The sequence below is a fragment of the Anopheles stephensi genome, chromosome 3 (genome assembly GCF_013141755.1).
Source record: "Anopheles stephensi strain Indian chromosome 3, UCI_ANSTEP_V1.0, whole genome shotgun sequence".
In the NCBI taxonomy this organism is placed as follows: Eukaryota; Metazoa; Arthropoda; class Insecta; order Diptera; family Culicidae; genus Anopheles; species Anopheles stephensi.
Window position 1 is genome coordinate 83,580,375 of NC_050203.1, and position 25,409 is coordinate 83,605,783.

General features: G+C 48.5%; 4 protein-coding genes across 5 annotated transcripts; 2 read left to right on the plus strand and 2 right to left on the minus strand.

Annotated features, from left to right (window-relative positions):
* Window positions 1-353: 353 nt before the first annotated feature.
* On the plus strand, window positions 354-15,631 carry LOC118513769. Of its 2 annotated transcripts, XM_036059946.1 has the most exons (5): window positions 354-1,597; window positions 10,252-10,592; window positions 10,659-11,352; window positions 11,429-11,695; window positions 11,784-15,631. In XM_036059946.1, exons 2-4 carry the CDS (start codon window positions 10,449-10,451, stop codon window positions 11,674-11,676), a joined length of 1,086 nt encoding a protein of 361 aa, XP_035915839.1. In that variant the 5' UTR covers window positions 354-1,597; window positions 10,252-10,448; the 3' UTR covers window positions 11,677-11,695; window positions 11,784-15,631. The 2 variants fall into 2 exon arrangements, with proteins under 2 accessions (XP_035915839.1, XP_035915838.1); XM_036059945.1 differs by having other exon boundaries at window positions 11,429-15,631.
* LOC118513770 (ribonuclease H1) lies at window positions 14,518-18,095 on the minus strand. Its single transcript, XM_036059947.1, has 3 exons — window positions 17,902-18,095; window positions 17,423-17,836; window positions 14,518-17,330 (listed from the first exon to the last, which is right to left on the minus strand). The coding sequence occupies exons 1-3, from the start codon at window positions 17,997-17,999 to the stop codon at window positions 16,964-16,966; spliced, it is 879 nt and encodes a 292-aa protein (XP_035915840.1). The 5' UTR covers window positions 18,000-18,095; the 3' UTR covers window positions 14,518-16,963.
* A 101-nt stretch (window positions 18,096-18,196) lies between these two features.
* On the minus strand, window positions 18,197-20,359 carry LOC118513768 (mitochondrial-processing peptidase subunit alpha). The gene is made up of 3 exons (XM_036059944.1): window positions 20,171-20,359; window positions 18,658-20,063; window positions 18,197-18,594 (listed from the first exon to the last, which is right to left on the minus strand). The coding sequence occupies exons 1-3, from the start codon at window positions 20,224-20,226 to the stop codon at window positions 18,422-18,424; spliced, it is 1,635 nt and encodes a 544-aa protein (XP_035915837.1). The 5' UTR covers window positions 20,227-20,359; the 3' UTR covers window positions 18,197-18,421.
* A 432-nt stretch (window positions 20,360-20,791) lies between these two features.
* On the plus strand, window positions 20,792-25,348 carry LOC118510057 (ribonuclease 3; the record flags this gene model as incomplete). The annotated part of the gene is given in 4 exon segments (XM_036051446.1): window positions 20,792-21,238; window positions 21,304-21,887; window positions 21,950-24,113; window positions 24,115-25,348. Coding segments are annotated over 4 exon segments (4,272 nt in total), but the record flags the coding sequence as incomplete, so codon positions are not given.
* Window positions 25,349-25,409: the final 61 nt, after the last annotated feature.

Below are 25,409 nucleotides of genomic sequence, written 5' to 3' on the forward strand. Positions count from 1 at the left end.
TTGTATCGGAGAAAATTGTCAATAAGTGGTCTTTTACCTGTACCGTTTGCTATCAAAAGTTGGGTTCAATGTTCATCCGGACCTCTGTCCAACGTAATCCGATCGTTACGAGGAGGCAAAATTATCATCTTTCTTCGAGATCGTTTCCATATTACTTCCTACTAACGCTTAGCGTCTCCAGTAAGCAGTCTTCGTGATTCTCGAAAAAAATCAATTTCTCACAAAAAGAACACGTAACGGACAAAATTCAAACTAACGTCATCGCGCTCGTCCCCTTTCGATCTCCGAACGACCCGCTATAAACACAGTCCAAATTCTAAACACACGCCCAACTGTCAAACGCCAAGCGCGACCCGTTCGCTCTTTTTTTTTATTGTGAACAAGTTTCCCCGTTTCGCGCTGCAATTGGTTCGGTTCGCACGAAGAAAAACGCACGCGATATACGTGTGCGAGTGCAAGTACTAGAATTTCACGAATTCACGCCCTCTCTCGAGTTTAGTGCATAACCTCCCGGAGTGTGTAACCTTTCCCGGTGAGGAAAAACCACCGTCCAATTGGATTGCTTCGCCCGAAAATAGTGGTCGCGGTAGAAGGAAAGGAGGCAGACAGCGGGAGGAGACAACAACAAAAAATCCCGTGACCGTGAACGGCCGTGATCCAATCGGATGGTTTTTGGTTGTCTCTAGAACGGGCTGATTTATCACGGGAAATTCTCGTCATTCGGGCAGGAATCGGCCACGGTCCTCTGGTGCATCTTCCGAAAGGTGAACGCGCTGGGTGCGCTTGGCTGGCGGCGGTGGTTCGAAAATCACAGCAACCTGTTTTTCCGTTCCCCACCCACTTTCGCTTGAATTGTCGTCGTCTCCTCCCATCACGGACGGACGGGTGGCGCGACGCGAGTGTACCGTACCGAACGGGGGTGGGCCAAACCCATCGATAGTGAAAATGATAGAGAACGCAACGATGATGCTTCTTCTCGCGTTTTCCGCCGCTGGCTGCTGTCGTACCGTTGTCATCCCGGCCATGCACCGCCGCTACCGATGAACGGGGGAAAAGCGCTCGAAGAAAAGCTCGAGGTTGAACGATAGCACACCATCCTTCGCCTCGGTTTGGTCGGTCGGTCGCGGTTGCATCGGTCGCCGTGTCGTTTTGCCGTCACTCTCTGTGGTATACTCTGTACCTATCGTAGCAGTCCGTGGTGTGTTGCTGGTTTGCCAAGTGGTGGAAAAGCCGAAAAAGTGAAAAATCGGTGTTTCATCTGTGTCGCGCGAAAGGTGATGGTCGATGTGCGGACAGTGCAGCGATAGTAAAGAGCATAGAAAGCAATAAATGCTAATGTGTTTGTGTGTGCCTCTGGATGTGTGTGTATTGAAGTGCAGTGAAAAATCGGCTAAATAGAGAAAACGCCTTCTGCGAAACCGGCACGAAGAGGAAGAAGCGCGCAACAGAAGAAGGAAACATAATTTCGGGGGAAAAACCACTAACCCGGCTACACCACACGCGCACATAGCGGTTTCGCATATTCGGTTGCGGCACTATGCAGTGCCTAACGGAGCGTCCGGATTTCCACCACCGACAACAACAACGTCAACAACAGGTAGGCTTGGGGCGGGGGAAAAGTGGGGCCAGTTTTCCTCTCTCGCTCTCGGTCTCTTTCTGGTTGTGGTACAAACTGTTCGAATTAAAGTCAACCTTTGTGCGTTTATCCTTCTTCAAACACGAGCGTTCACTATCGCCGTAGCTAAACCGGGGCATCGGAGGCAGTGAGAACATATTTAGACACTGAAGCTACACGGACACATACACACGTTACAGGAGCATGGTTCGTCCCCGGGCGTAAAAGAAATTTCCACATCATTGCGAATCGTGCCAGGAGAGTGCAAGAGACATTGCGGTGCGGATTCTGTCAACTCTGGCTGGGCACATCGCATCCAACATCGGTTGGTGACATCGGTTGCCACACAGCAACCGGTGCTACTACCAGTCGCGTTAAGTTCCATGGCTTGCTTGAACTCATCCAACCATCCTTCGGTGGTGGTGTTTAATTAAAGGGTGATGTGAGATTACTTCACCTGTGCTGTGTCCCACAAGCAAAACACCCCCGGCCGACCTCATTTAGCATAGAGGAGGTGATAGAGAGGAGGTGGTGGGAAGGTAACCGAAGGGTTTCACTTTTTTACAGAGCTTTTGCTTATCTTCGAACATTAGCACTCAGAAGACATTCGAGTCGGTACGCCGCTTTTGCAGTGTCGAGGCTTGCCCTGTTTTTTGCACAATAAACGGTGCTAACTAGATCCGCTGTCGGTTGTGAAATAGGTGTAGTACACTAGGGGGAGAAGATTTCCATTACAACAAGTAGCTATAGAACGTTATGTCTTGGCTCGTGACTCACCTTCAGCACTTCCTGTCTGACCGCCTGTCTGTGTCCATCCGTCTGTCCGCCCGTTTCCCCGGATGCCATTCGTTTCCAGCAAACGGTAGAGAGACAACGGCATGGGAATGATAAGTTAGAACGCTACCATAATCAGCCATCGGTAGCCGCGAAACTGCGGGTGTTGTTTACATAATCCACATCGATGACGATGACGACGATGGGTGGAATATTCGACCCGTTCGATGATTAGCACATTTCGGTCGGACTCGCAAGCAAGGGAGTAGGTTTGCAAATGTTCCGACAAAGTGAGAAGGAACGAGAAAAAATGCGTTCTAATTTTTCGTTCGTGACGGACATTGGAAGAGATTGTTGGAAGTTTTTTGTATGTAGCACATGAGTTAACAGCTAGAATTGATAATTGAAAAAAACTGAGAGTGGATTGAAGTTTTGATAACAGTATCAGAAGCTTTTGAAATTCCAATGTCTAGAACCAAATTTTATGTGGGTGATTGAGACGGTAACGACGCTCGTTTTCACACAGCACGATGGGGTATTGAATCCCATTCGGGCAACCTTCCCGCACGCAAGACTGAGGCAACCTTCAGCTATGGGTGAAATAAAGTCAAGGAAAGCCACTAATGCTAAGGACAAGAGTTCTCGAGGTTGTAGAGAAGAAGGAAGAAGAATTATTGTATAAATTAGTAAAGAAAATCATCAGAGCTTTATTTCTGCTACATCTTCTCTTAATTTGACTGCTTAAATCTTGTTGGTAACGGAACTATGAAAGTTGGCATATATTTTTTTTTACCAAGTCGATGCAACATTTTAAAGGGTTCTTTGAACTTTAAGTTATGAGTGGTAGACATTAGGGTTAATCCATACGAGCTTTATATAGGGACATCCACTTCCGCATATGCTAATGTTCGATGTGGCCGAGAATTTCCTCCTGAAAGTCCTGTCAATTGTCCTGTCTGTACAATTGCATAGTCAAATCCTTGGTACTCAGGATCAGGATCTGATTGAAATTTGATATCAGTCCGTGTCTTGTGAAAGCTAGACATCGAAGCCAAACTATTCCAATTCAATCTGATCCAGTCTTCAAGATTTAGACTTTCACTAGAATTGTAAAAGCTATCTAGTTGCTGGTAGATTCAAGTCAAAGAAAACCAAAAATGACAGACAGGATCTCCTTTCGAGGTCGTAGGGCCCAAGATTAAGCAGAACATCTTACAAGCGTCTATGGAGTCTGTAGCTTTCGCTGTCATTTTACCAGTCAGCTTCCTTCCGCAGATTAGTTATCACAAAGCATCATCATCTTCCCGGAACAAGTAGTTGAAGTAGCAAGTAGCCTAAAAGCCAAGGCACATGATAACAATAAACGGAACAACAGGCGATGTATGTTGCATCTTTATTGGACCCTCGTGCTGAATCGTCGGGTCTCTTCGGGTGGAGAACAGACCAGATAAGCAGCAGCAACAAGAGAATCCTACTTCAGCCAGCACGGGGAAGAAGAGCATACAACCCGCTGCACCATCATCCCACCGGTATTTACTTCCCGACAAGCGATAATTAAATCTTGTTGGCTTGAGCAAAACTTCTGTCCCAGAGTCTGTTGATCCTGATGTTTACCCTGACGGCCCCCTATGTGTTCGGCCATTTGAAGGAAGCAGTAGAACCAAAAGCACGTTGCACTCGCGCAAAGATAATGCCACCGCTTCATTTTCTGGAGCAACAGTACGAAAACACCTCCGAAAATATATTTGCCGTGCGTTGGGAGGCTGGTGGAGGGTTTGCATTTCGGCTGTGAGAAGTGTTAATTAAGTTTATCCAAAGTTCAGACAACACGTCCCAGTCGCATCCGTTGATCAGCCTCGCTCGTCCCCGAGACTCTCGAAGAAAAACAGGTCGCATTTGCACAACTTGTTGAGCAAATTGCCTCGACGCTCCGTGTACCGGACATTGGGGAGGCAGGCATTGACGCTTGTCGAAACTGTCTCACCGGAGACATCGTCCGTGTCACACTGGACATCATAGTCACTCTCGTTGGACTCGCAACACTACAGGACCTAATTAAAGTGCACGAGAAGGAAAATAAAAATAAACGAAATCACTCGCCCGGTTTTTGGATGGGTTGGGTGTACGTGTGCGCTTGTTTCGTCAATTGGCCTTTCGTGACTTCCCGGACGTGACGTGGAGACACTGGACCAAAAGCGGTGAAGAAGAAGAAAATGTTGGAATCATTTCATTTTACACAACCGGACCACATCACCACCGACACATCCTTCAGCAGCATCGCGACCAACGGACCAGGTGTTGTGTCCTCGTGTCATCTAAAGAAAATGCGGAAGGAAGGGGAGGGCTGGCGGGTGCGGTAGGCAGGGACGAAAAACGGAAACATTGTTGGGCGACGGTTTGGCGGGCTCCAGTTCAATTACCCAGACTGCCTCGAACACTGACGCACTGCAGTGAAGAAAATTGGACGGCCACGTTGGTGGGTAGCGCAAGTAGTAAGCGCACGGCACTCTCGCTGTGCGATGGTAACAATAGAAAGGAAAATTCAACGTCCTGAAATTTCATCAGGTACCGTACCGAGCGACCGACCGACCGCGGTTACGAGGGACCAAACATGCAATCTTTAGTTGTTTTGTCCACAGCTTAGATTGCTTTTTCGGCCTCGGCTGGCGGAGGTTCGAGCCTTTCGTGTTTGAGCATACCCGGCACCGGGATTACATCAAGCCAAAGGGCAGTCAAGCCATCCCTGCCATCCATCCAGCAGTGTGTCTCGAATGTCTCTCCTATAGTTTTCCTGTGGCTTTTTTGTTGTTGTTTCGGAATCCTTTTTTCCGCTGCCATAGGGCTGAGACAGCTGAAGGGCACACCGACCGAGTGAGAACGCATGCAAAGGTCCGGTCCGGACGGTCCGACTGGTTGGTTGGGTGGCAGTGTGGGGCAGCATATTATGGAGCGCGTTACATAATCCTTTCGGCTTCAATCGATACGGTTTCGGCTGTAATGGGATGCCTCATGCTGGGGCCATCAACCACTACTGTGCAGTCGCACAGTCCCGCAGGTGGTCCACCTGGTGGTTGGTCCATGCCCGGATATCGGATTCTTAGCTCCGGTTTTTGTTGTGACATCTTCGGCGGCGTGTTTGGATTTGGGGTGAGGCGGAGGAAGGATATGGCGTGCTCAAACGCTTAATGTGGCACTATGGGTCATTTCAGTTCAGAAATGGGCTTTTGAAGAGTTTGTTTATTTTGTTCTTTAGTTGTCAAATTAAGTGTCAATGAGTCGTTTGCAAGATATAATATGCTGTGGGATTTTTTCATAGTTTTTGTTTTAGCCAGGAGTTAGCATAATATAATATTGCAATTTTCCCCTACCTGCTTGCAACATTCCATTGTATAATTACTCATACATCTTACACGCAGAGCGATCTTACTTTATTCCATTATTTAATTGAAACATTCCCCTGAGTGAATCAAAAGTTCTATTAAATGGATTGAAAGGATATAAAACGAATATTGCTAGTCTGTCTTTACCTGGAAGATGTCGGAACATGACTGTGTTTCTATAAATTGGTTTTCCCACGATTGAAGGAAGAACGAATGGTCTAATTTGATAAGAGAAAATATTTATATGCTTGTCTCTACTGGGTTTAAAAAACGTAGTAACTGGATTTACTAACTGAACCAGCTAAGAGCCTACTGCCGCTAAGACAGTCAGAGAAGACAACAATTCATAATGCTAAGAGATCATGATAGCAATGGTTTATCTGCAATTTTGGGCCTGACCTTAGGTATTTGCCTAAAAAAATGGTTACACAACATTGCTAAACATTAAAATTTTGTGATACAAATATTTTACGTGAATATAAAGGCTATGAAAAAATATTAACGTCTCAATATCTTTTAACTTAATTATTATTTAAAACATTGTTGGGACAATTAATATTTTAATGGTTTATCTTAACTATCGCTTAAATTTTAGTGGAAAAATATAAAATTAAGCTGTCAAGTTTTAAGTATTGCTGTTAATAGCTACATTCCCCGCAAGTGCCCATTGTGCAGTGGTCCGTCAATGGTTTCGTGCTGCTTTTTACCGCAGTCTCTAATATAAATACGACACCGCTTTCCTTCATCCCTCACTCCGTCCACGTTACTTTGTGGTCACAACATACTCTTTTTGTGGTGTGATTCATTGTCGGCGGAATTCATTGCAAAAGTTTCCACAATCTGTTGACTTTTAGACTCGCCCCAGATTTTTCCTTTTTCTTGCTTGCTTGCTTGCTTACGAAAGATTGTTTGCCCAATGTGCCCGATAAACTCTGCAAGAATAAAATCTGTTTTTATTTGATTTTTTTTAAACATATTTCACAACTTATCTGTGTGTGTATGTTTTGGAATGTGGCGTGTTATCGGCTGTATCGCTTTTTCCTCTAGCCGGTAGCATTTAGATTTCTATCAGTGTAAGAAACTGATGAAGAGAAGCTAAACACATACCGGGCCCGTTAAGATAAGAATCCGGGTTCGGAAGCAATGAGCACATGTTTTTGGGGTGTTACAAATGCCATTGTGATAAGCGAGACTCACGGTGCGGAGATTTCAATATTCCTATGTCCCCGGGGTTCGTGGTGTTGTAGTTTAACAATTATCTACTCGAAGTAATGTACGTCTGTTACGTACGATAAAAAAAGTCAATTAACCCATCAGGGCAACAGCAGGTGCAAAGGGTAATTCTGCCCAGAGTCCGGAACCCAGAAGCGGACCTATCGCTGCGTTATCCACTTTCAGTAAATCCGTTCCGATACAACCCGTCTAGTTCTCCGGTGTTGTTTTGTTTTATTTACTTCGCTCGGTGTCTCTTGCTTATCGTGCCACCCTCCGGCAATACTGGTTTGCAAGTTAAAATTCTCGGACTGATGCAATCCGCTGGCGGGAATCCCTGCGGTTGTTACGCTGACTCGGTTCGCTTTATCAGTCCGGTACAGTGTCGGTTCGGGCGGCATAACTATATGTGGGATAAGGGACATTCGCACATGCAAAGCGCGTCTCACAAGTACTCCCCGTAGTAGGGGTGGTGATGTTCAAGTTGTGCTATTATTGCAAACCCCTTTCATACCTCGGGCGGGGTTGAGGCAGATGTCCGAGAGTGGACAATAAATTTCTGGTTTCTATTTTAACGGCAACGTGCAATCGCACAAACAACAATATTGAAAGAATGCGCGTGGCGACGCATATGGCAGACGACGACGACGGAGGCCACACGGTACACGCAGGGCAGAATTAACTGCCATTTAATTAGCTGGTCCCCAGGCAGGCCCTTATATCAATTACAACCACCACAACCACCACCACCGCCAGTAGTTAATAGAACCATACAAAAGGCGCTATTAAATAAACTCGACCACCTCCCATCGTAGAGTCTCGAAAGGGTGCACACAAGGTCACCGTTTCGGCACTTCATTTGCATCGGCGAGATGTGGAACGGCCTGAGATGTTTTATTTCTACTAATAAACTGTATCATTTAACGAGTAAGCCTATCACAGAGAACAGGGTTAAGTTAAGTTGATGAGAGATCAACACAGCTTAAGTCGTTGGGATGTCTGTGAGGGAAGAGAACCCCCTAAACGAGTTCCATTTAATTTAGATAATCAGATTATTTGTCACTGACAAGAAGCAAAAACTCAACCCAACGTAGAGGACATAAAACGTTATCAATAAAATATTCGATTTATACCGGATCTGGTATTACATTTCGGTGGCTAGTAGTTAGTCTTATCATATCTCCCTCTGGTCGATCTCATCACGGCTACCACTCAGACTGTGGCGGCGTCGTCGCTGGCGGCAACATTACTATCCTTCGTTCACACTTCTACCACCACTACTGCTCGGGAGGAAAATGCTACATTAAATCGCCATTTTCTAACACGGTTCGGATCCATTCCTCACCTCCCATGTTCCGGGTCCTGTCGGCCTGTTACAGAGCGTTAATAGTGTGGCTAGGTAGGAGGCGGCTAGCCAACATCACAGTCCTTCCAGATTATGAAACCCCGATGACGGGTTAACACGCACCTTCAATTTTCCGATACATCGCGTTGCGCCTCCGTTGGACTTGGCAGGGACGCTGTTGTGATTGAATGAACCAGCCCAGGTAATGGGTTGTAATGTTGTGCAATGAAACCATCTGGAGGACTATAATCAGTGGCAGCTAATGTTAGACCCGGAGGGTGCAACGGGTCCTAAAGAGAGGTCCTCTGCACCATTTGCATAAGTGGGAATTGCTTTTCATTGTAGGATGAGCTAGTACTAGTTTCTAGTAAATAAATAAGCAAAAACACTCACTACTATCAGTTTGATTCACAAGACTCTATAAAGTACATGAAAACGTTAAAGAGACAGCGCACCCTTGCGGAAGAATTGCGTGATCTCTGAAATTGTTCCCCAGTTTACAGTGCAGCCGTCCACTTCACTCGAAGCACTCGGACACTCGGCACTCCAAATATAGGCCGGTCTCTAATCGGTCATTACATGCGTCTCACTGCTCTACCGACACGTGCCACCATGAAGAGCAGACGATGTCGGTCGAGGGTGTTGGAGACTTTAAATGAGTCACATTGCATTCGTCTGATATGCCTCGACTGTACCGACTGGAGCCAGGGAATACTCTCCATGTAAAAGGAGCATTAAATCTGTCATAGGCTTAAAAATGGTAATCAATTTATGAAGAATTTTCCTGAGTAACGAACCGTCCCGTCCAGCTGGACATTATGCGTACCAACTTTACAGGGTTTACCAAGTTAACAAACAAGCGGCTTCATACATTAAATAATGCGAAGTTAATGAAACACATAAGACTTCAACTTATAGGCGACAATGGCATCGGAACTTCACACGGTAGGACCGGGGTTCAAATCCCATCCGGACCTTTTTACCGTGGTGAGGTCTGACTTTCCAACTACGTGGTATGGTTAAGTCTTCTTCTTCTTCTTCCTTGGCACTACAACCTCGAGAGGTCTCGGCTTGCCATTTCTGGCTTTCTGTGACTTAATTTTATCCGTAGTAAAGTAGTCAGCCTTACGTACGGGGAGGCGGTCTGGATGGGATTTGAACCCCGTCCTGCCGTGTAAAGACCGGCACCGCTGTCACCTCGGCCACCGGACCGCCCCAAGTCTAGTGACCCTGAAATGACAGGCATGACCTAAGAGGTCGTTAGGCCAAAAAGAGAGAGAGAGAGAGAGAGAGAGAGAGAGAGAGAAAAGTCTTGACTTGTACAGAAAAACCAAACGATACCAGCAAGACTGTCCAATTAAATAAAACAATTTTCATAATTTTGTTTGATTGCGCCACTTTGATTGATATTTCTTTAACCATACTACTAGTGTTAATACTGAACAAAGACCTGACTCTTAACCCTGTAGGACCTTCTCGCCGTTTAGGAATGTTTATCCCTTAAGGAGGATCAATCAATAATAGATCTTCTGAAGTGAAGCTGAAGATTCAAAAAAGCTTTTAAATGTAAATTGTTAAATTAAAGTGGACAGTGTTGACAGCTTGCTGGTGTGATTTGGGAACAAGTCGTGGACCATAGTTTGGATCCCGTAAACCCACCAAATCAAAATGTTCATCGATTTGTGATGAAGACCTTCTTCGGTAAATCGGGCTCTGTCCCTCAGGAAATTATGCGACCGAAGCTCACTTTATCCCGGGGTCGAAGTTTGCATTATGCTTTATCACTAATGTTGTTTACCTGCTGATATACAGAGCAAATGTTGATTTGATTATTCGATTTTCCCCCCCCCGTTTCGGTTTCTTTTTTTCTCACTTTGGTCTATTTTCATGTCTATCGTCGCCACAAAACTATGCCGTCTGTGTAGTATCCGTTCGCTGCCACCGTTCTAGCGTCGTCGTGTTTTATGAAGCATCAGCAACAGCAGCCGAACCAACAACCCTGTTAATAGAGTGCAAATTCTCGTTTCAAACTTGCTTCAAGAAAAGCGCAAGGTAGAAACACACGCACAACAGGGGGGACTACAGCGATCGCCGGGGACAGTTTGGGGAAAAAGCAGGAACCATGAGAACGAAACCATTCCTGCTGATACTGACGTGCGTGCTTATGACCACCTTTCTACTGATCCTGTTCGGTTCCGCCGGTCAGCAGAATGATTCGCTGAAAAACATCGTCACCCAGACGCATCAGCAGTTTCGCAACTTTAAGGTAAGTTTAAGGCGAAGGTTCGTTTGCCGCACTTGCTTGCTAATGTTGCTCTGCTTTCACTTGTAGAAAAATCTTCGTGAATCCAACTCCGATCCGCGTCCGGAAGTCGATCCAAAGTATCTGGCCCAGCTCGGGTTCACGCAACCACTGTACAATGCAAGCAATCGGGCCAACTTTACCATCGTCACATACGCGCTGCCCGGGGACATCGCGTCCGCGCTGCTGTACGTGCAGAACGTCGCCATGAAGCTTCCCGCCCAGCCGCTGCTGGTGTACGATCTCGGGCTGGCCGAGTCGGATCTGCACGTGCTGCAGGGTTCGTGTAACAGTACCTCGACCACACACTGCACTGTGATAACGTACGATCTGAGCAAGCTGCCGGCCCACGTTGCCGACCGGAGTATGCACGCGTTTCGGCCAATCATCATACACGATGCGCTGGCCCGGTCGAAGCTGATCCTCTTCACCGAGAACAGCGTGCGGCTGAAGGGTAGCAATACGGTGCGCGAGCTCGAGGATGTACGGTTGCGGGCCGAAAACAGTACGTCCGGTGTGCTCGGGTGCGCAACGAAGCAGCCCGTCACCAGCCGGACCCATCCGAAGATGTTCGAGTACTTTGAGATTGCGGTCGACAACTTCTACTTTCTGCCGATGACGTCGCTCGAGTTTGTGTTCTTCAGAAACAGTGCGACCGTTAACGATAAGGTCCTGCTGCCGTGGGTACGCTGTGCGCTAACGCTGGAGTGTTTGCATCCGATTGGTGCGTTGAGTCAGCCTCGCCCATGGGTCGGGCTTACAGCAATTAATCCCAAACGTTTGTTACTTTTCTCCTGCAGGAGCACAAACTGGTGGCTGCAAGTACAACAAGAAACCGCTGTACCGATACTCCGGCTGCCACGAGTACGACACGTGCGCGTTCAACATCATTCTCGGCATGACGTTCGGGTACGACGAAAGCAACTACTCGAACCAGGAGCTGGCCAACCTGTACTATCTCGAAACGCTCGAGCAATCGACAAAGATATTGGAAAACCGGCGGAAAAACATCAGCGACACTTCGGAGCATCCGTTCACCGAGGATTAGATTTTTTATACGCCAGCGGGTACATTTTTTTTTTGTTTGGCATTCGGCAACTACGGTGTGTGAAATTGAAGCAAATTGCAATGCATTTTCTCGAATTTTATTTTCAGCATTCACCCGTAGTGTTTCCCTCCATTCGATTGCTAATATGCATACAATTTCCCAAGGAAATTGACATGGTGGGAAAAGGCTCGCGAACAAGTATTATTTGGGGAAGGTTTAGCGAAGAAAAACCATGGGTCGATGCTGGCAGTACAGCTGTAAATACGTTCCAAGCACAACTCCACCGTATAATTCATCAACGAGATTGCACACATTTACTTGATCGTATGAATCGTTTCACGATGTTGCTGGGCATGACTCACCTGAGTTAGTAACTTTTATTGTGTTGCCGTTTTTTTTATACAACCAGGCTGATTAACAACTCTCTGTTTTATCGTTATCGATTACTGTATAAAGCGAGATTGGTTGATTGGTTGGCGTTGGAAGTTTGGCTGTTTCCCTACCGAAGAACACGTCAGCGTCAGTTTACTGCTGCAGTGTTATCTTCATGGTTGGTTTTTTTTTTTGTTTTTCGTGAAAATAGTTCGGGTGAGCGTTTTTTAGAAGATTAAAGCGGGAAGGAGGAATGCAAAGAGATAGATGATAGGATTGCGATCGCGGGAGTAGTGGGGTAGTTAGTAGGTTCAGTAGAATGAGCAGTTGTGATCAACAATCGAATCGGCCAAGGGGTTTTAAAGGGGGTTAGTTGGGATAGTAAGGGTACGGGTGGTGAGGATTGATTTAGTGCCGTCGCTGTATTTGTTTTCGTCCCCCTTCTTTGTTACGTTGTGCTGTGCATGTATTTAAACGGATTTTCCATTATTATTTTGCGGCTGGATGTATGTATATATATATAATTGGCAAGAGTCGGAAGGGTTGGGTTTTACTGTTAGAGCGCTTAAATTCTTACCCCTTTGTATATGCTTTGTATATAGTTTGCGTAGAAGCTTGGTTCTGTACGTGAACTCGTTTACTCATACACTAACGAATTAAGGCAGCATTACACGTAGCTATGATAAGTAATGGAAGTGGGAGAAAAGAGAAAGAGCAAGGCAGAAAGAAAGTGATAAAACGTTCTCGGTATGAAACGATAACGAAGGTACATATATGCGCGAAAACAAATGAGGCATAATTAGAGTAAAACGAAACAACAAAAAAATCTTAGAGGGAAGTACACTCTGGCTGGGTTGAGGAAAAGTGATGCCAACCCAATATCCCGGCTGTTCCGGCGGACGCATCAACGCCATCACTCCATCTCAGTTTCCACGCCTCCTCTGTCCGTGTGGACTGTCTAAAGGGACTTTTCGGGCTGCCTGCCCACCGGAGCCTGGCGAGTCTAATTCACAGCACGATTGTGAGATCATCGTACAGCTCGTAGAGCTTCTTCTGCACATCGTCAGTTTCAGGGCAGAGTCCATGTCTCAGAGTCGTATGAGAGTACTAGGTCTATAATTGTTCAGTCTCAGGCTATAGTATGATCGGTTGGCAGCCATCCATAGTCGGTGCTGACTTTCACTCCAGATTGAAAAGACGACAGGCAAGACCACCTCCTTGGCGTAGGCCCTTGGTGGTAGCAAAGGGGCCCTGATTGTCTGGGGAAGATATAGAATTCAATGACTGAAATAGCTGAAAAAACACATTTTCTCAAGCTCGCAGAGTGTACTACCCCGTAAAAAACCCACAAATCGACCATCATCACTAGCAGCAGGGCCAAAATGCGTTACAATTGTTTGTTCTTCAGGGAATTAGAGTAATGGTTACAAATCGCTTCGCGCATGTATGTCGCTTTAGGTTTAGGCCAACTGATCGCCAAAACGAACCGGGAAAAAGGAACATGAAACAAAAGACTTGAGGAACTACAAAAACGGAAATATTATGCCGCGCACAACAGGGGAGTTTACAAAGGCTTTTACCTAACTACGCTACATCACAGCTTAAAACAAAGAACCACCTCACACGCACTCGTCGTTGTTCGACTCCCATCCGGCGGATCCTAGGTACACCGATTAATTGACAATCATTTTGAACCCATTTCACCCCTCCCCGTACACATAATGTTCATTTTCGGAACCCCTAACGAGATCGGTGGTGGTAAAATGGGGTTTGTAAAATACTCAAGCTTCATTGTTCGATTTTGTTCGAATGTTTTCGTAACCGGCGTTCCGTTTGATCGAATCCATTCTACTACATCCACCATTCCCTTGCTTTCTGACAATCACAGCTTGCGTTTAGGTGACACCACTGGTTTGCGCGATATTATAATATAGCTTCAGTGAGGATAGTACATAGAGGAAAGGCTGTCGGCCCGGGATGATTGGTTTTGCTTGCGTATCACAGCCACATTTCGCATTAAGATGTAACAAACTGTCTAGTCATATGATCGTCCGCAAGATCCATTCCTAAGTTTGACCCGATCGAGGGGGGGTTCTTTCACCAGCAGTTGATCGACCAGCATTATACTAACCGCACGTGTGCGACACTGTTCGGCAAAAAGGATGCCGGCAGGTTTACCGGTTTCCCTGTGATAATATACTATTATTGATTGGTACCGTCCAGCACACCACACGCGCTCCGATACGAATGCGGGTGACTACTTTTCGGTGAAATGCGCGCCTGTGTTTTGGCTTGTTTCTCTTATTGGTTTTGGCGCACGTGTACTAAGGCGTAACCAGCGGGGTCCAGGGGGTTGGTTTGTGCTTATGTTTTATAGCATTATAGCAAACTGTCAAGTGGGGATGTTACACACATTCGCGTTTGGATGGAGGTGCTTAAATTTCGTAAACCAAGGCTCGAAGTGTTCAAGACTGTTGTAAAGAGAAAAAGTAAAACGACCAAGCTTACCGGCAACTCTCGCGTCACGCGGAAAGTGAGCAAAAGGTGTCTCCTTTGTTTCAAGCCAGCTTAACCATTGTGTCCAGTTGCTATAGGGGGCATAAGCCACTTTGGGGTGGGTGCTTGTATTGCATCTTGTTCTTATTTCGTGTGTATTTGTTTTTTGGTTTGAATATGAGAATAATATTGGAAAATAATTAACTATAAATTCAACAAAAATTTATAGCAACTTTAGAGCAAGAAATAAGTCCTCTTACCTTTAATCTTAGTAAATTGGATTACCATTATAGCAACTGGACAGCAAGCAATAATCAGTTCACCTACTAAAACCCTTAGTAAATCTGCCTTTGTAATTGCTGGTGACTCAATAGCAACTGGACACAGCTTCAATATCCTTTGCATGTTAAATACTCAAGGCCCTCCCTCCCCCAGAAGAAAAAAGGGAACGGTGACGGTGGAACAAAGTTTTCTTAATTTGGCATAAACGATCCACCACTACCACTGCTCTAGGACGTTGTATGTGTGCTGCCGCCTTTGAATATACACGTATAGGGAATCCCGGTCGCCATTATTACACATTACAGGAACGGCAAGCAGTATGCATTAGTTAAGGACATCCTCGAGCAGCAGCGCGTTGATCCCGAGATGCACACATACATACCATTCAACATATCTACTAATGAAGGGTGGACACAGAAAGGAAGGCCGAAAAACTACGGATAAATACTAGAACGAGAAGAAAATATTAATTAAAATCAGCTTTAAAATAAGTAAGGCAGCAGCGAAAAGCAAAACAGGATCAACCGAACGCAACTTAACGGAGTCAAAAACTAAACCAGAACCTCCAGGCAGACAAAAAAAACCGACTGGTTGGACAAACATATACTATTAGCATTTAATACAACAAAAAAAAATAATACAACAAACGCAGAAAGTAAAAGCCAAGAAGAATCTCTTACCAACAATCTAGCGGAACGATCAAGAGAGGATTCTTAACTTAAGCCGTAACCCTCCCATTGTACCATTCATTACCGTGTTACAATATTTTAGCTGCCTACCTTTAATAAGCCGATACCGTATAAAATAATTATTCTTAAAGACAAAAACCACACAACAACAAACAAACAAGCAAAAAAGAAAACGGCCGAGAAACCACACTTAGGAGGACCAGTTTGTTAACTTAGCAGAAAACCAAAAGGAGCAAAACAGGTGAACGTTTTAGCCAGCCACAGTTCGGATTTCTAGTATGTTAAGCAGCGAAAGCAACAAAAAAGCGAACGAAAAAGGAATTGTGAAAACAGAAAAAATTAAACGAACAAATCAAGCCAAAGCAGAGCAACAAAACAAAAGCGACGGAAGGAAGGGACCGACCGTTAATTGCATGCCAGTAAGAAGAGTGATTATCGCTAGCAGCCCCGACACAGCGATCAAAAGGAAGTGTGAATTGCGTTTTCCGACCGGTAAACCGATACATTAACGTACAATAATTTGTTTCAGGAAACAGAATCAGAAAAAAAGCGGCACAGAATCACCTCGAATGAAAGCTTCCGGGTATTTTTAAAACAAATTTAAGCGACAAGGAATATGCTAAGGACGCACAAGCCAGGGAGACAGAGAGACAGAGAGAGAGAGAGAGCGAAGGCTTTGAATTGCTGTGTGAATGCTGTTGCCCCCAATGTTTTTGATTGCCCCCTTAATTTCATTTCATTTTACTCACGCTATCGAGAGCCGACTTGTCTACTGGGTCATCGATGCGGTTCGAAAGCTGCTAAAGTGGGCTAGACTAACTCTCTTTACTCAGCGGGCGAGCAGGCAGGCTTAAGCACTTGGATTAAGGGGGGGGAAAATTGACTTGTGACATAATAACTACTAAATACTAAAACTAAAATAGATCAAAACAAAACGGAAACATTGAATAATCAAACAGGAAAGGAGCGAGAACAAAACGAGGAGAAAACAGAACCACACGGGTAGTGTGAATCTGCGGCGTACTAGAAACATTAAGGGGTCAACCAAGAGGGACGCTTTTTTTGCATTAAACAAGAGAAACGAAACAAAGATGTGTGCTGTTTTAAGCATATAAATAAGGGTAACGAGCTATGTGTGTGGACAGCACCTCTATCCTGCTGCCGCTGCCGCTGCCGACACCGCGGAACACCTCTCGCAGCATCACAGATCGGGCCACACAAAAGTAAGGCAAAGAAAGCAGGAAGAAAAACACACAAAAATTGCATTCATAAGTAACAATTAGTAAAGGGTTTAAAAGAAAAAGTAAGCTAGTAGTAATATCTGGAAACTGGAACCATAAAGCGGGGGAGCGGATTAAAAGTGAAATGCGCGCTATTTAATAAAATTTAATTACACTTTCTCAAGTCCGCTGTTTTTGTTTTGTTTTATTGTTACCGAACAATCACCACTATCGCCGCTCCATCCGATACATCTCCGAGCCCTTGCGGGCTAGCTGATCCGCCCGCTCGTTCCCGAGGATGCCGCAGTGTGCATCCACGTGGTTCCACTTGATTTCGATGTCGCCCGCACTCAGCTCGCGCTCGAGCTCCACAAAGTCAGTCTTGTTCTTTACCGGCCCACCGCTGGCCAGTGTCCAGTTGCGCTTCTTCCATCCCGGGAGCCACTTCGTGATGGAGTTGATCAGAAACTGTGAGTCGGTGTTGATGACCAGCCGCCGGATGCCTTGCTGCCGGGCGAGCCGGATCGCCATCGAAGCGGCCTGTATTTCGCCACAATTGTTTGTCGCTCGGCCACTCACCGGTTTCGATGTGTTCCTACAGTGTGAGAGAGAGAGAGAGGAAAAATCCAAAGAGAGCGGTCAGCTCCGTTCCTTGCTACTAATCCGCAACCAGCCAGCTACTCTTACAAAGCGTGTCCTTCGGCAAAGTAAACGCCAAGACCGGCGACTGCCCGCGCTGTCCCGTTTCCCTCGCACGACCCGTCCGTATACACGTGCACAAAGCCCGCATCATCCTGCAGAAAGCTGTACTCGCCGTACTTTACCATTTTGCTCACCGGCGCACTCGGAACTTCCTCGAGCAGAATCGTTTTCTTCGCTTGCTTACTCGCTGGCGGTTTAGCTGCCCCGGTCGTCGCGCTCGTGGAAGCACTTCGCTTTCCCTTCCAGTTTGCTGTCGGCTGCTTGTTGCCGGCCGTCAGAACACTGGCGCTGGTGGGCAACCCGGAATTGGCCGTGATGAAGCTTTGGGCTTCAGCCTGTGTGGGGAACTTCTTGAACCGGGCACCGGTGAACCCGTTTACCTGGGCTTGGCATTCTGGCCTAGAAAGAGAGCGCAACCGAATAAGCATTTCGTTGCTACGATGCGTATTTCGCGTGCTGTTTACCAAGTTGAGAATATGCCCACCTGGCGTCCTTTGGCAACCGCGTAGTACGGCATCGTTGGAAGCAGTCGGCGGAACAGCGACCGCGGTACAAGATACATGTGCACAGCTGCACAGGATAATGGCGCGAACTCCGGTCCGGGAGTGGAAAGCGACTCGAAAGCGAACGAGCTGGAAGCGTCGTTCAAAACAATTGTTTGTTTACATTCGGCGAAAATGACAGTTGGTAGCCCAGCTGACGTAACTTAATAAGGCAGGGTTAACAAGGTGTTGGTGAGACGCAATTGTACGCAAGTCCCGGTTCACTGGTATCTCCTCTGTCGGTAAATTATATTTCCAATTTCATTCGCTCTCGTTGACTGCGTTTACAAAACAAAAGGCCATCCGGTAGTGCTACTATAAAACAACTAGCTAAAATATGGTAAAGCCGGTTTAAAGGAAAGGCGAGCTCGATAGGTCTAAGATTTCAGCTAATCGTAGGGTTTGTTGTGGCTTTAATTATCATTTCTCCCTCCCGGAGTGTCTATCGAAACAGCGTCAACCGCCGATTGCCCGGAAACCGTCCTTCGTTTGCCAGCGCCGTGTGGATGTCCTTAACCTCCGGAATACCCTTAATTTCTCCGCGCGCTGCTAGTGCAGGAGCCGACAGGAGCATCTTCCTAGCCACGTTCTGGACATCTTCGGCGGTAATTTTTTCTGCAATGACAAAAAGCGCCTTATAAGAGGATTGAGTCGCTTCCTCAAGATGGAAAAGCTTACCGATTTCTTGAATGAAATGTTCCGGCCGTCGACGCTCGCCAGTCGCCAGCACCTGTCGACCGATGTCCTCGAACACAACCGGTCGCGCCTCAAGGTTCATCAACAGCATCGACTGCAGCTGCGTCTTGGCACGCCGCAGCTCCTGATCGCCCGGCCGCGCCTGCATCGTGTACAGTTCGCGCGTGATGACCTCCACAAGGCTGCGCACGTGCGTCGGTGGTGCGGTGGCGTGAATGCAGAACAGTCCCGTATCGCCGTACGCGTGGTTGTACGCGGTCGCACTGTACATCCAGTGGTACCGGTTGAGCACGTTCGTGTAGAGCCGCGTGTACATGCCCTTGCCGGGGCCGCCGGCCGAGAACGATCCACCACCGCCCATCATCATGTTCAGGACGCAGGCGGCAATGAAATCTTTGTCCTGGTGCGAGCATCCCTTCAATCCGATCACGACGTGCGCGAGCTCGGGAAGACCGACGGCCGCATACACCGGGATGGCACACTCTTCCAGCTTCGAGCCTCCGGTGTACTGCGCAACGGATGTGTCCACTCCCTTCGGGTGGGGCGATTTGCTTTTCTCGTTTTCCCAGGTGGCCGAACCCTGCGCAAAGTAGCGCTCCGCTAGCCGGACCAGCTCATCGTGCGGAACCCCCACACCGGCCAGCACCATACGCTCCGGGGTGTGGTGCAACCCCAGATAGGACAGCAACGTATCGCGGGTAATCTTCGGAACATTCTCCGACGGGCACAGCTTCGGGAATCCGAGCGTATTGTCACGGTAGGCGGCCGCGTGCACCATGTCCATCACAATCGGTTCCTGTTCCGGGCGCATGCCGAGCGTTTCCAGGTCGAACTGTACCGCCTGCCGGGCCAACTCCACTTCGTCCTCCGATAGCTTCGGCCGCAACACAACCTCCGAGAGGATGCGCGTCACCGATTCCAACCCTCGACTGTCCGCGCTGGCCGCGTACACAAACGTATCCCGGGTGCTCTGACAGTCGCAAATTCCTCCGTGCCGTTCAAGCTCCCGGAAGATTACATCACGCTCCCCATACTCGGAGGTCGACTGAAAGGCAAGCTTCTCCAGGAAGTGAGAAATGCCGCTCGGGTAGGCCAGCTCGTACCGTGGCCCCGAATCAATCACCACCCCGACCGTACAGAACTGTCCGAACCGGTTCTCCGACGCTACGCGCAACCCGTTGCTGAGCCGTGTGACTTGCGTGACATTTTTCTGATCTCCCGGCCGGGCATACTGTACCGGGGGCAGATCGGGAATGGGTTGCGATAGGGGCGGGAGCGGCGTAACGATATCCTTCGACGGCACGTTGATCGTTGTCCCGTCCGGATCGCTTGCCCGGCCGCCCGACGATTCACTTGCAAACGTTCGCCAGTGTGTTGCGGTGCCGTAGCTAAAAGGGCAAAAGGAAAAAAGGCAAACATTATCGCGCAGTTATTGTGGAGTGCGCGGCGGGGGTTTTCCCGTCCCGACCACCAGTCGTCAGCCGCATTACGCTACCATTTGTTCAGCAGGAGTCGCTTGCTAAGCGCACGCACATTATACGGCAAGGACATCCTGTAGCGCTTCGTACCGTATCGCGTTCGTTTCTCTTTTTCACTGAAATTAACACAAATTCACGGTCGATAACGTGCCCGCAACTTCTGGACTTTGTTTTGTAATTGCAAGTAGCGAACTCCGACGGGTGTAAACGCACGTGATTTGAAGGTTTTCGAAAATGTCACGAAGAGCGCACGAGCGACGGAGCGATTGGATTGTGGTGCCTTTTTCACTGGGGTTTGTTTACATTGTGTGAAAGGGCGCACCGGCAGGATTAAGTTCTGTCGTGTTTTATGGAATAATTTACGATAAAACGATTCCCAGACAATAAAACACACATAGTTCTAGTTTAAAATCGTGAAAGTTTTGTTTTATAACAGTTTGAGCACGTGTCAGCAACCATGAACCACCATCACAGGCCACCGAACTATCCACCGCCACCAGCAACAACACCACGTACAAATCATTTTGTGCCCCGAGGAACCACTTCGCTGCCACCATCCGGAAATGCATCGCCCAACACCGTTGGATTCACGATGCCAAACTTCAGCTTTCCACCACCGGCTATTCCACCACCCATGACGAGACCACCGCCACTACCGACCGTTCCGTACTATCCGCCAGATCGTTCCCGAGAAGAGCCATTCCAGCAGCTCGTCATATCACTCCTCCTCCGCACAGCACCATCCGTACAAACGCCATACACAGCACAAACCGGGTGGACCACAATACTCTTCGTCGCAGGGAAGGCGCTACGAATCATCGTCAAATGCTGGGGCATCCCATTCCGGTGGTTCCTATAAACATCCTTCCTCGCATGCTTCGTATGCTTCTACGGGGAGTTCAAAACCCGCATACTCCCGCCCATCGGCATCGAGATATTCGTCGAGCGGAAGGTCGCATTCCGTACCCACAAGTACGGACCGGTTGGGACGATCCCGCACGGATCGGTCTGCTTCGTGCAGGCGTGATTCGGACAAACCTTCATCCTCCGACCGGAACAGTTCTCGTCATTCACGGTTCAAAGTGGTGAGTACTTCTGCTTTTTCAATGCAAATCAATAAAAGGCTAACCGTTGCATTTCGTATTCTAAGGATACCGAGCGCGCTGAAATCCTCTCTAAATGGTGCCGCAATTATTGCGAAACATCTGAAGACATCGCACGCAAGCTGGCCGAAATGTCAAATGATGAGGATCGCACCGTGTGGGTACGCTCCTCGCCAGCCGAACTGTACTACAAACGCGTATCGGAAAAGGTGGTCGAATCGACGGCCAGACTCGACACACTGTGCACGCTGTTCGAAGGTGAGCTTATCCAGCGTGCGGAACGGATTCGTGCCACTCAGACCCCGTACAATCCACCACCTCGCAAGCGCAAGATGAAGATGTGCCGTCACAGGCATGATAAGTGTTCGTCCTCTTCGGAATCGTCCGACGACGAGATGGAGTTTGAGGACGAGTGCAGTATGGAGGAACTGACGGCAAAGATAAAGCATCCGTTGCGATTGCACGTCGACCTGTGGTACAACGATCCGGGCGAGATGAACGATGGGCCTTTGTGCCGGTGTTCGGCACGCTCGCGACGGACGGGCATCCGGCACGGGAAGTATCCGGGCGAGGAAGGTTTCCCGAAGTGTGTGCCAAACTCGAACAATGCGGATAAGCTGTATCATTATCGGTACGTCTGTGGTTTTACACGCGGAAAAGCCCTTTTTAAAACCGGATCTTGTTTTCTTTCAGCATAACGATCTCTCCGCCAACGAATTTCCTCACCAAAACGCCCACGATCATCAAGCACGATCAGCACGAGTTTTTGTTTGAAGGATTCTCGCTCCTAGCGCACGAACCGATCGGTGAGCTACCGACGTGTAAGGTCATCCGTTTCAACATCGAATACACGATCCTCTACATCGAAGAGCAAATGCCAGAAAACTTCACCATTCGTGAACTAACCCTGTTCGACCGGTATCTCTTCCGTGAGCTGCTGGAACTCGTCGACTTTACCGTACAACCATCCGGGTCGGGCGAAGAAAGCTCTTGCCCATGTTATCACTTCCTGCCACGCTTTGTGCGCGATCTCCCCGATAACGGAAAGGAAGTGCTAGCGATGAGTGAAGTGCTGCGCTATCTGTTGGACAATTCGGGCCCGCTAGTACCACCGGACATGCTGAAAGAGATGATGGACATGAGCCAGAACGAGTGGCAAGACTACGTGGACTACGTGAAGGGAATGGTTGTGACGAATCCGGGCATGAAACCTTGCTCCGTAAGGGTTGATCAGTTGGACCGGAACGTGGGCGACGTACCGGAAGCAACTGCAATCGATGAGCACGGTCTGGTGCATCCCGTAATCGTCCACTTTGGCATACGGCCACCGCAGCTAAGCTACGCAGGAAATCCCGAGTACCAGAAGGCTTGGCGCGAATACATAAAGTTCCGCCACTTGATCGCAAACATGTCGAAACCTTCGTTCGAGGACAAGCGCAAGCTGGAGGCGAAGGAGAACCGCCTGCTGGAGATGCGCATGCAGGGCCGGATGAAGCGAAACATTACGATCGCGGTCAGTGCGAAAGCTTTCCACCGGACGGGCATTATGTGCGACATGGTGCAGCACGCCATGCTGATACCGGTGCTGACCGGCCATCTTCGGTTCCATCGGTCGTTGAACGTGCTCGAACGGTATATTGGGTACACGTTTGCGAACCGGTACACACTTCAGCTCGCACTCACACATCCCTCGTACAAGGAGAACTTCGGGACGAATCCGGATCACGCCCGGAACAGTCTTACGAACTGTGGCATCCGGCAGCCGGAGTACGGTGACCGGAAGATTCACTACATGAACACACGCAAGCGAGGCATTAACACACTCATCAGCATTATGTCCCGGTTCGGGAAGGAGCACGAAACGGACAGTAATATCACGCACAACGAGCGGCTGGAGTTTCTCGGCGATGCGGTGGTCGAGTTCATTACCTCCATTCATCTGTTTCACATGTTCCCCGACCTAGAGGAAGGTGGATTGGCCACCTACCGTGCCGCTATCGTTCAGAATCAACATCTGGCCGTACTGGCGAAGAAGCTGCACCTGGAAGAGTTTATGCTGTACGCGCACGGGTCGGATTTGTGTCACGAGCTGGAACTGCGCCACGCGTTGGCCAACTGTTTCGAAGCGCTAATGGGAGCGTTACTCCTGGATGGAGGCATTGAGGTTGCGGACCGTGTGTTTGCCTACGCTCTCTTCCAGGAGGACGATTCGTTGCGTAAGATTTGGGTAAACTATCCCGCACATCCGCTCCAGGAACAGGAACCGCTCGGCGATCGGAACCACATTGATTCGTTCGAGATGCTCAAAACACTGACACGCTTTGAAGACTCGATTGGAGTGCAGTTCAATCACATCCGGCTGCTAGCGAGAGCGTTCACCGATCGTTCGATCGGCTTCACAAACCTTACGCTCGGCTCCAACCAGCGTCTCGAGTTTCTGGGCGATACGGTGCTGCAGCTGATCTGCTCCGAGTATCTGTATCGCCATTTCCCCGAGCATCACGAGGGACATCTTTCGCTGCTGAGAAGCTCGCTGGTGAACAATCGAACGCAGGCGGTCGTTTGTGACGATCTCGGCATGACGCAGTACGCCGTCTACTCCAACCCGAAAGCTGACCTCAAAACGAAGGATCGAGCCGATTTGCTGGAAGCCTTCCTCGGTGCACTGTACGTCGACAAAGGGCTCGAGTATTGCGAGATGTTCTGTCACGTGTGCTTGTTCCCGCGGCTGCAGGACTTTATCATGAACCAGGACTGGAACGATCCGAAGTCGAAGCTGCAGCAGTGCTGCCTTACGCTGCGCACGATGGACGGCGGCGAACCGGACATTCCCGTGTACAAGGTGATCGAATGTACGGGGCCCGACGAACACGCGCGTTTACTCCGTGGCGGTGTACTTCCGTGGCAAGCGGTTGGCGTGCGCGGACGGGCACAGCATCCAGCAGGCGGAGATGAACGCAGCGAAGCAAGCGTTGGAAAATTCGAAAGATCTTTTCCCTCAGCTCGATCATCAGCGGCGTGTGATTGCGCAAAGTCTCAAGCGTCAGAAGGTACCACGGACGGCCGGTGGCGGCCAGCACGGTGGTCGAGGTACGGGCGGTTCTGCTGCTGGTGGAACAGCCGGGGTGGTGAATGGTGAACAGGAAGGAGCCGGCGGAGAGGACGAGCTGGAAGAGGACGACATGAGGCAGAGCGGCTCCGGCGATCAGCAGTCGGAAGGAGCGGCAGCCAAGCGCACTCGGGAGGAGAAGAATGCGTCGGTGTTTCTGCCGGAATCGGCCCGTCTTCCGAAGCAGTATCAGATAAATCGACGGTCGCGTTCAAATAGCGAGAGTAGCAATAGTAGCGACAGTAGTGATAGTAGTAGAGATGGTGGCAGAAAACAGCTCGTTGTGGATGATGTCGTGGCAAGTGACATTAGCTCCGATACTGAGGGCTCGATGGATTTTAACACGACGGGTGATAATGAAGAGATGGTAGTGGACAAACCAGTGGAGCCGGTGGAACCAGCTGCGCAGAAGAAGCAGATGAAAGCAGCAGGAGAAGCAACGCAACAACCCGAAATCAAGCCGGAACCGCTGGACGAATGCGGCTATAGTTCCGTGTCGGACGATGAAGACTTTGGTCTGGACGACATTTCCGAGGGTGAGGAACAGTTTCCAGCTGACGGGGCAGATGATATTAGCAGGGAAGTGCAGGAAGAAATTAGTGAGCCCAGTGTTGAAAATACTCTGCTGCCAGCGGAAGAGATTAAGGTAGAACAGTTGGATCCGCCGGAAGAGGAGGACGCCATAAGTGGCGCCACTGCTGATGCTGCTCCTGCCACTACTGCCTACGTTAGTTTGCTGCAGGAGTACCAGATCAAGGTGGAGGGAACGGATGAGCTATCGTCCGATCTGGAGGCAGGCGAAATTGATGAAAGTATGGAACAGTAGGTTAGGAGCTACTGCTATGCTCACACATTGCATTAAGAATTGATGTAAGTCAACATTACCCAGTGCTAGGAAAGTAATAAAAAAGTTAATCGAAAACAGGCCCGGTCTCCACACGACAGGACCGGAGTTCAAATCCCATCCGGACCGTCACTCTCAACTGCGTGGTATCATTAAGTCTAGTCCTAGCCTGAAATGGCGAACATGACCTAAGAGGTCGC

Bases quoted from the DNA above. Each gene is read 5' to 3' on its own strand.
- LOC118513769 (XM_036059945.1), top strand. From the start codon at position 10,449: ATGAGAACGAAACCATTCCTGCTGATACTGACGTGCGTGCTTATGACC. The intron at 10,593-10,658 runs GTAAGTTTAAGG...TTTCACTTGTAG, and splicing joins AGCAGTTTCGCAACTTTAAG to AAAAATCTTCGTGAATCCAA. The intron at 11,353-11,428 runs GTGCGTTGAGTC...TTTCTCCTGCAG, and splicing joins GGAGTGTTTGCATCCGATTG to GAGCACAAACTGGTGGCTGC.
- LOC118513770 (XM_036059947.1), bottom strand. From the start codon at position 17,999: ATGTATCTTGTACCGCGGTCGCTGTTCCGCCGACTGCTTCCAACGATG. The intron at 17,837-17,901 runs GTAAACAGCACG...CTCTCTTTCTAG, and splicing joins GTGGGCATATTCTCAACTTG to GCCAGAATGCCAAGCCCAGG. The intron at 17,331-17,422 runs GTAAGAGTAGCT...CTCACACTGTAG, and splicing joins TTTGCCGAAGGACACGCTTT to GAACACATCGAAACCGGTGA.
- LOC118513768 (XM_036059944.1), bottom strand. From the start codon at position 20,226: ATGTCCTTGCCGTATAATGTGCGTGCGCTTAGCAAGCGACTCCTGCTG. The intron at 20,064-20,170 runs GTAGCGTAATGC...TTGCCCTTTTAG, and splicing joins CGACTCCTGCTGAACAAATG to CTACGGCACCGCAACACACT. The intron at 18,595-18,657 runs GTAAGCTTTTCC...TTGTCATTGCAG, and splicing joins ACATTTCATTCAAGAAATCG to AAAAAATTACCGCCGAAGAT.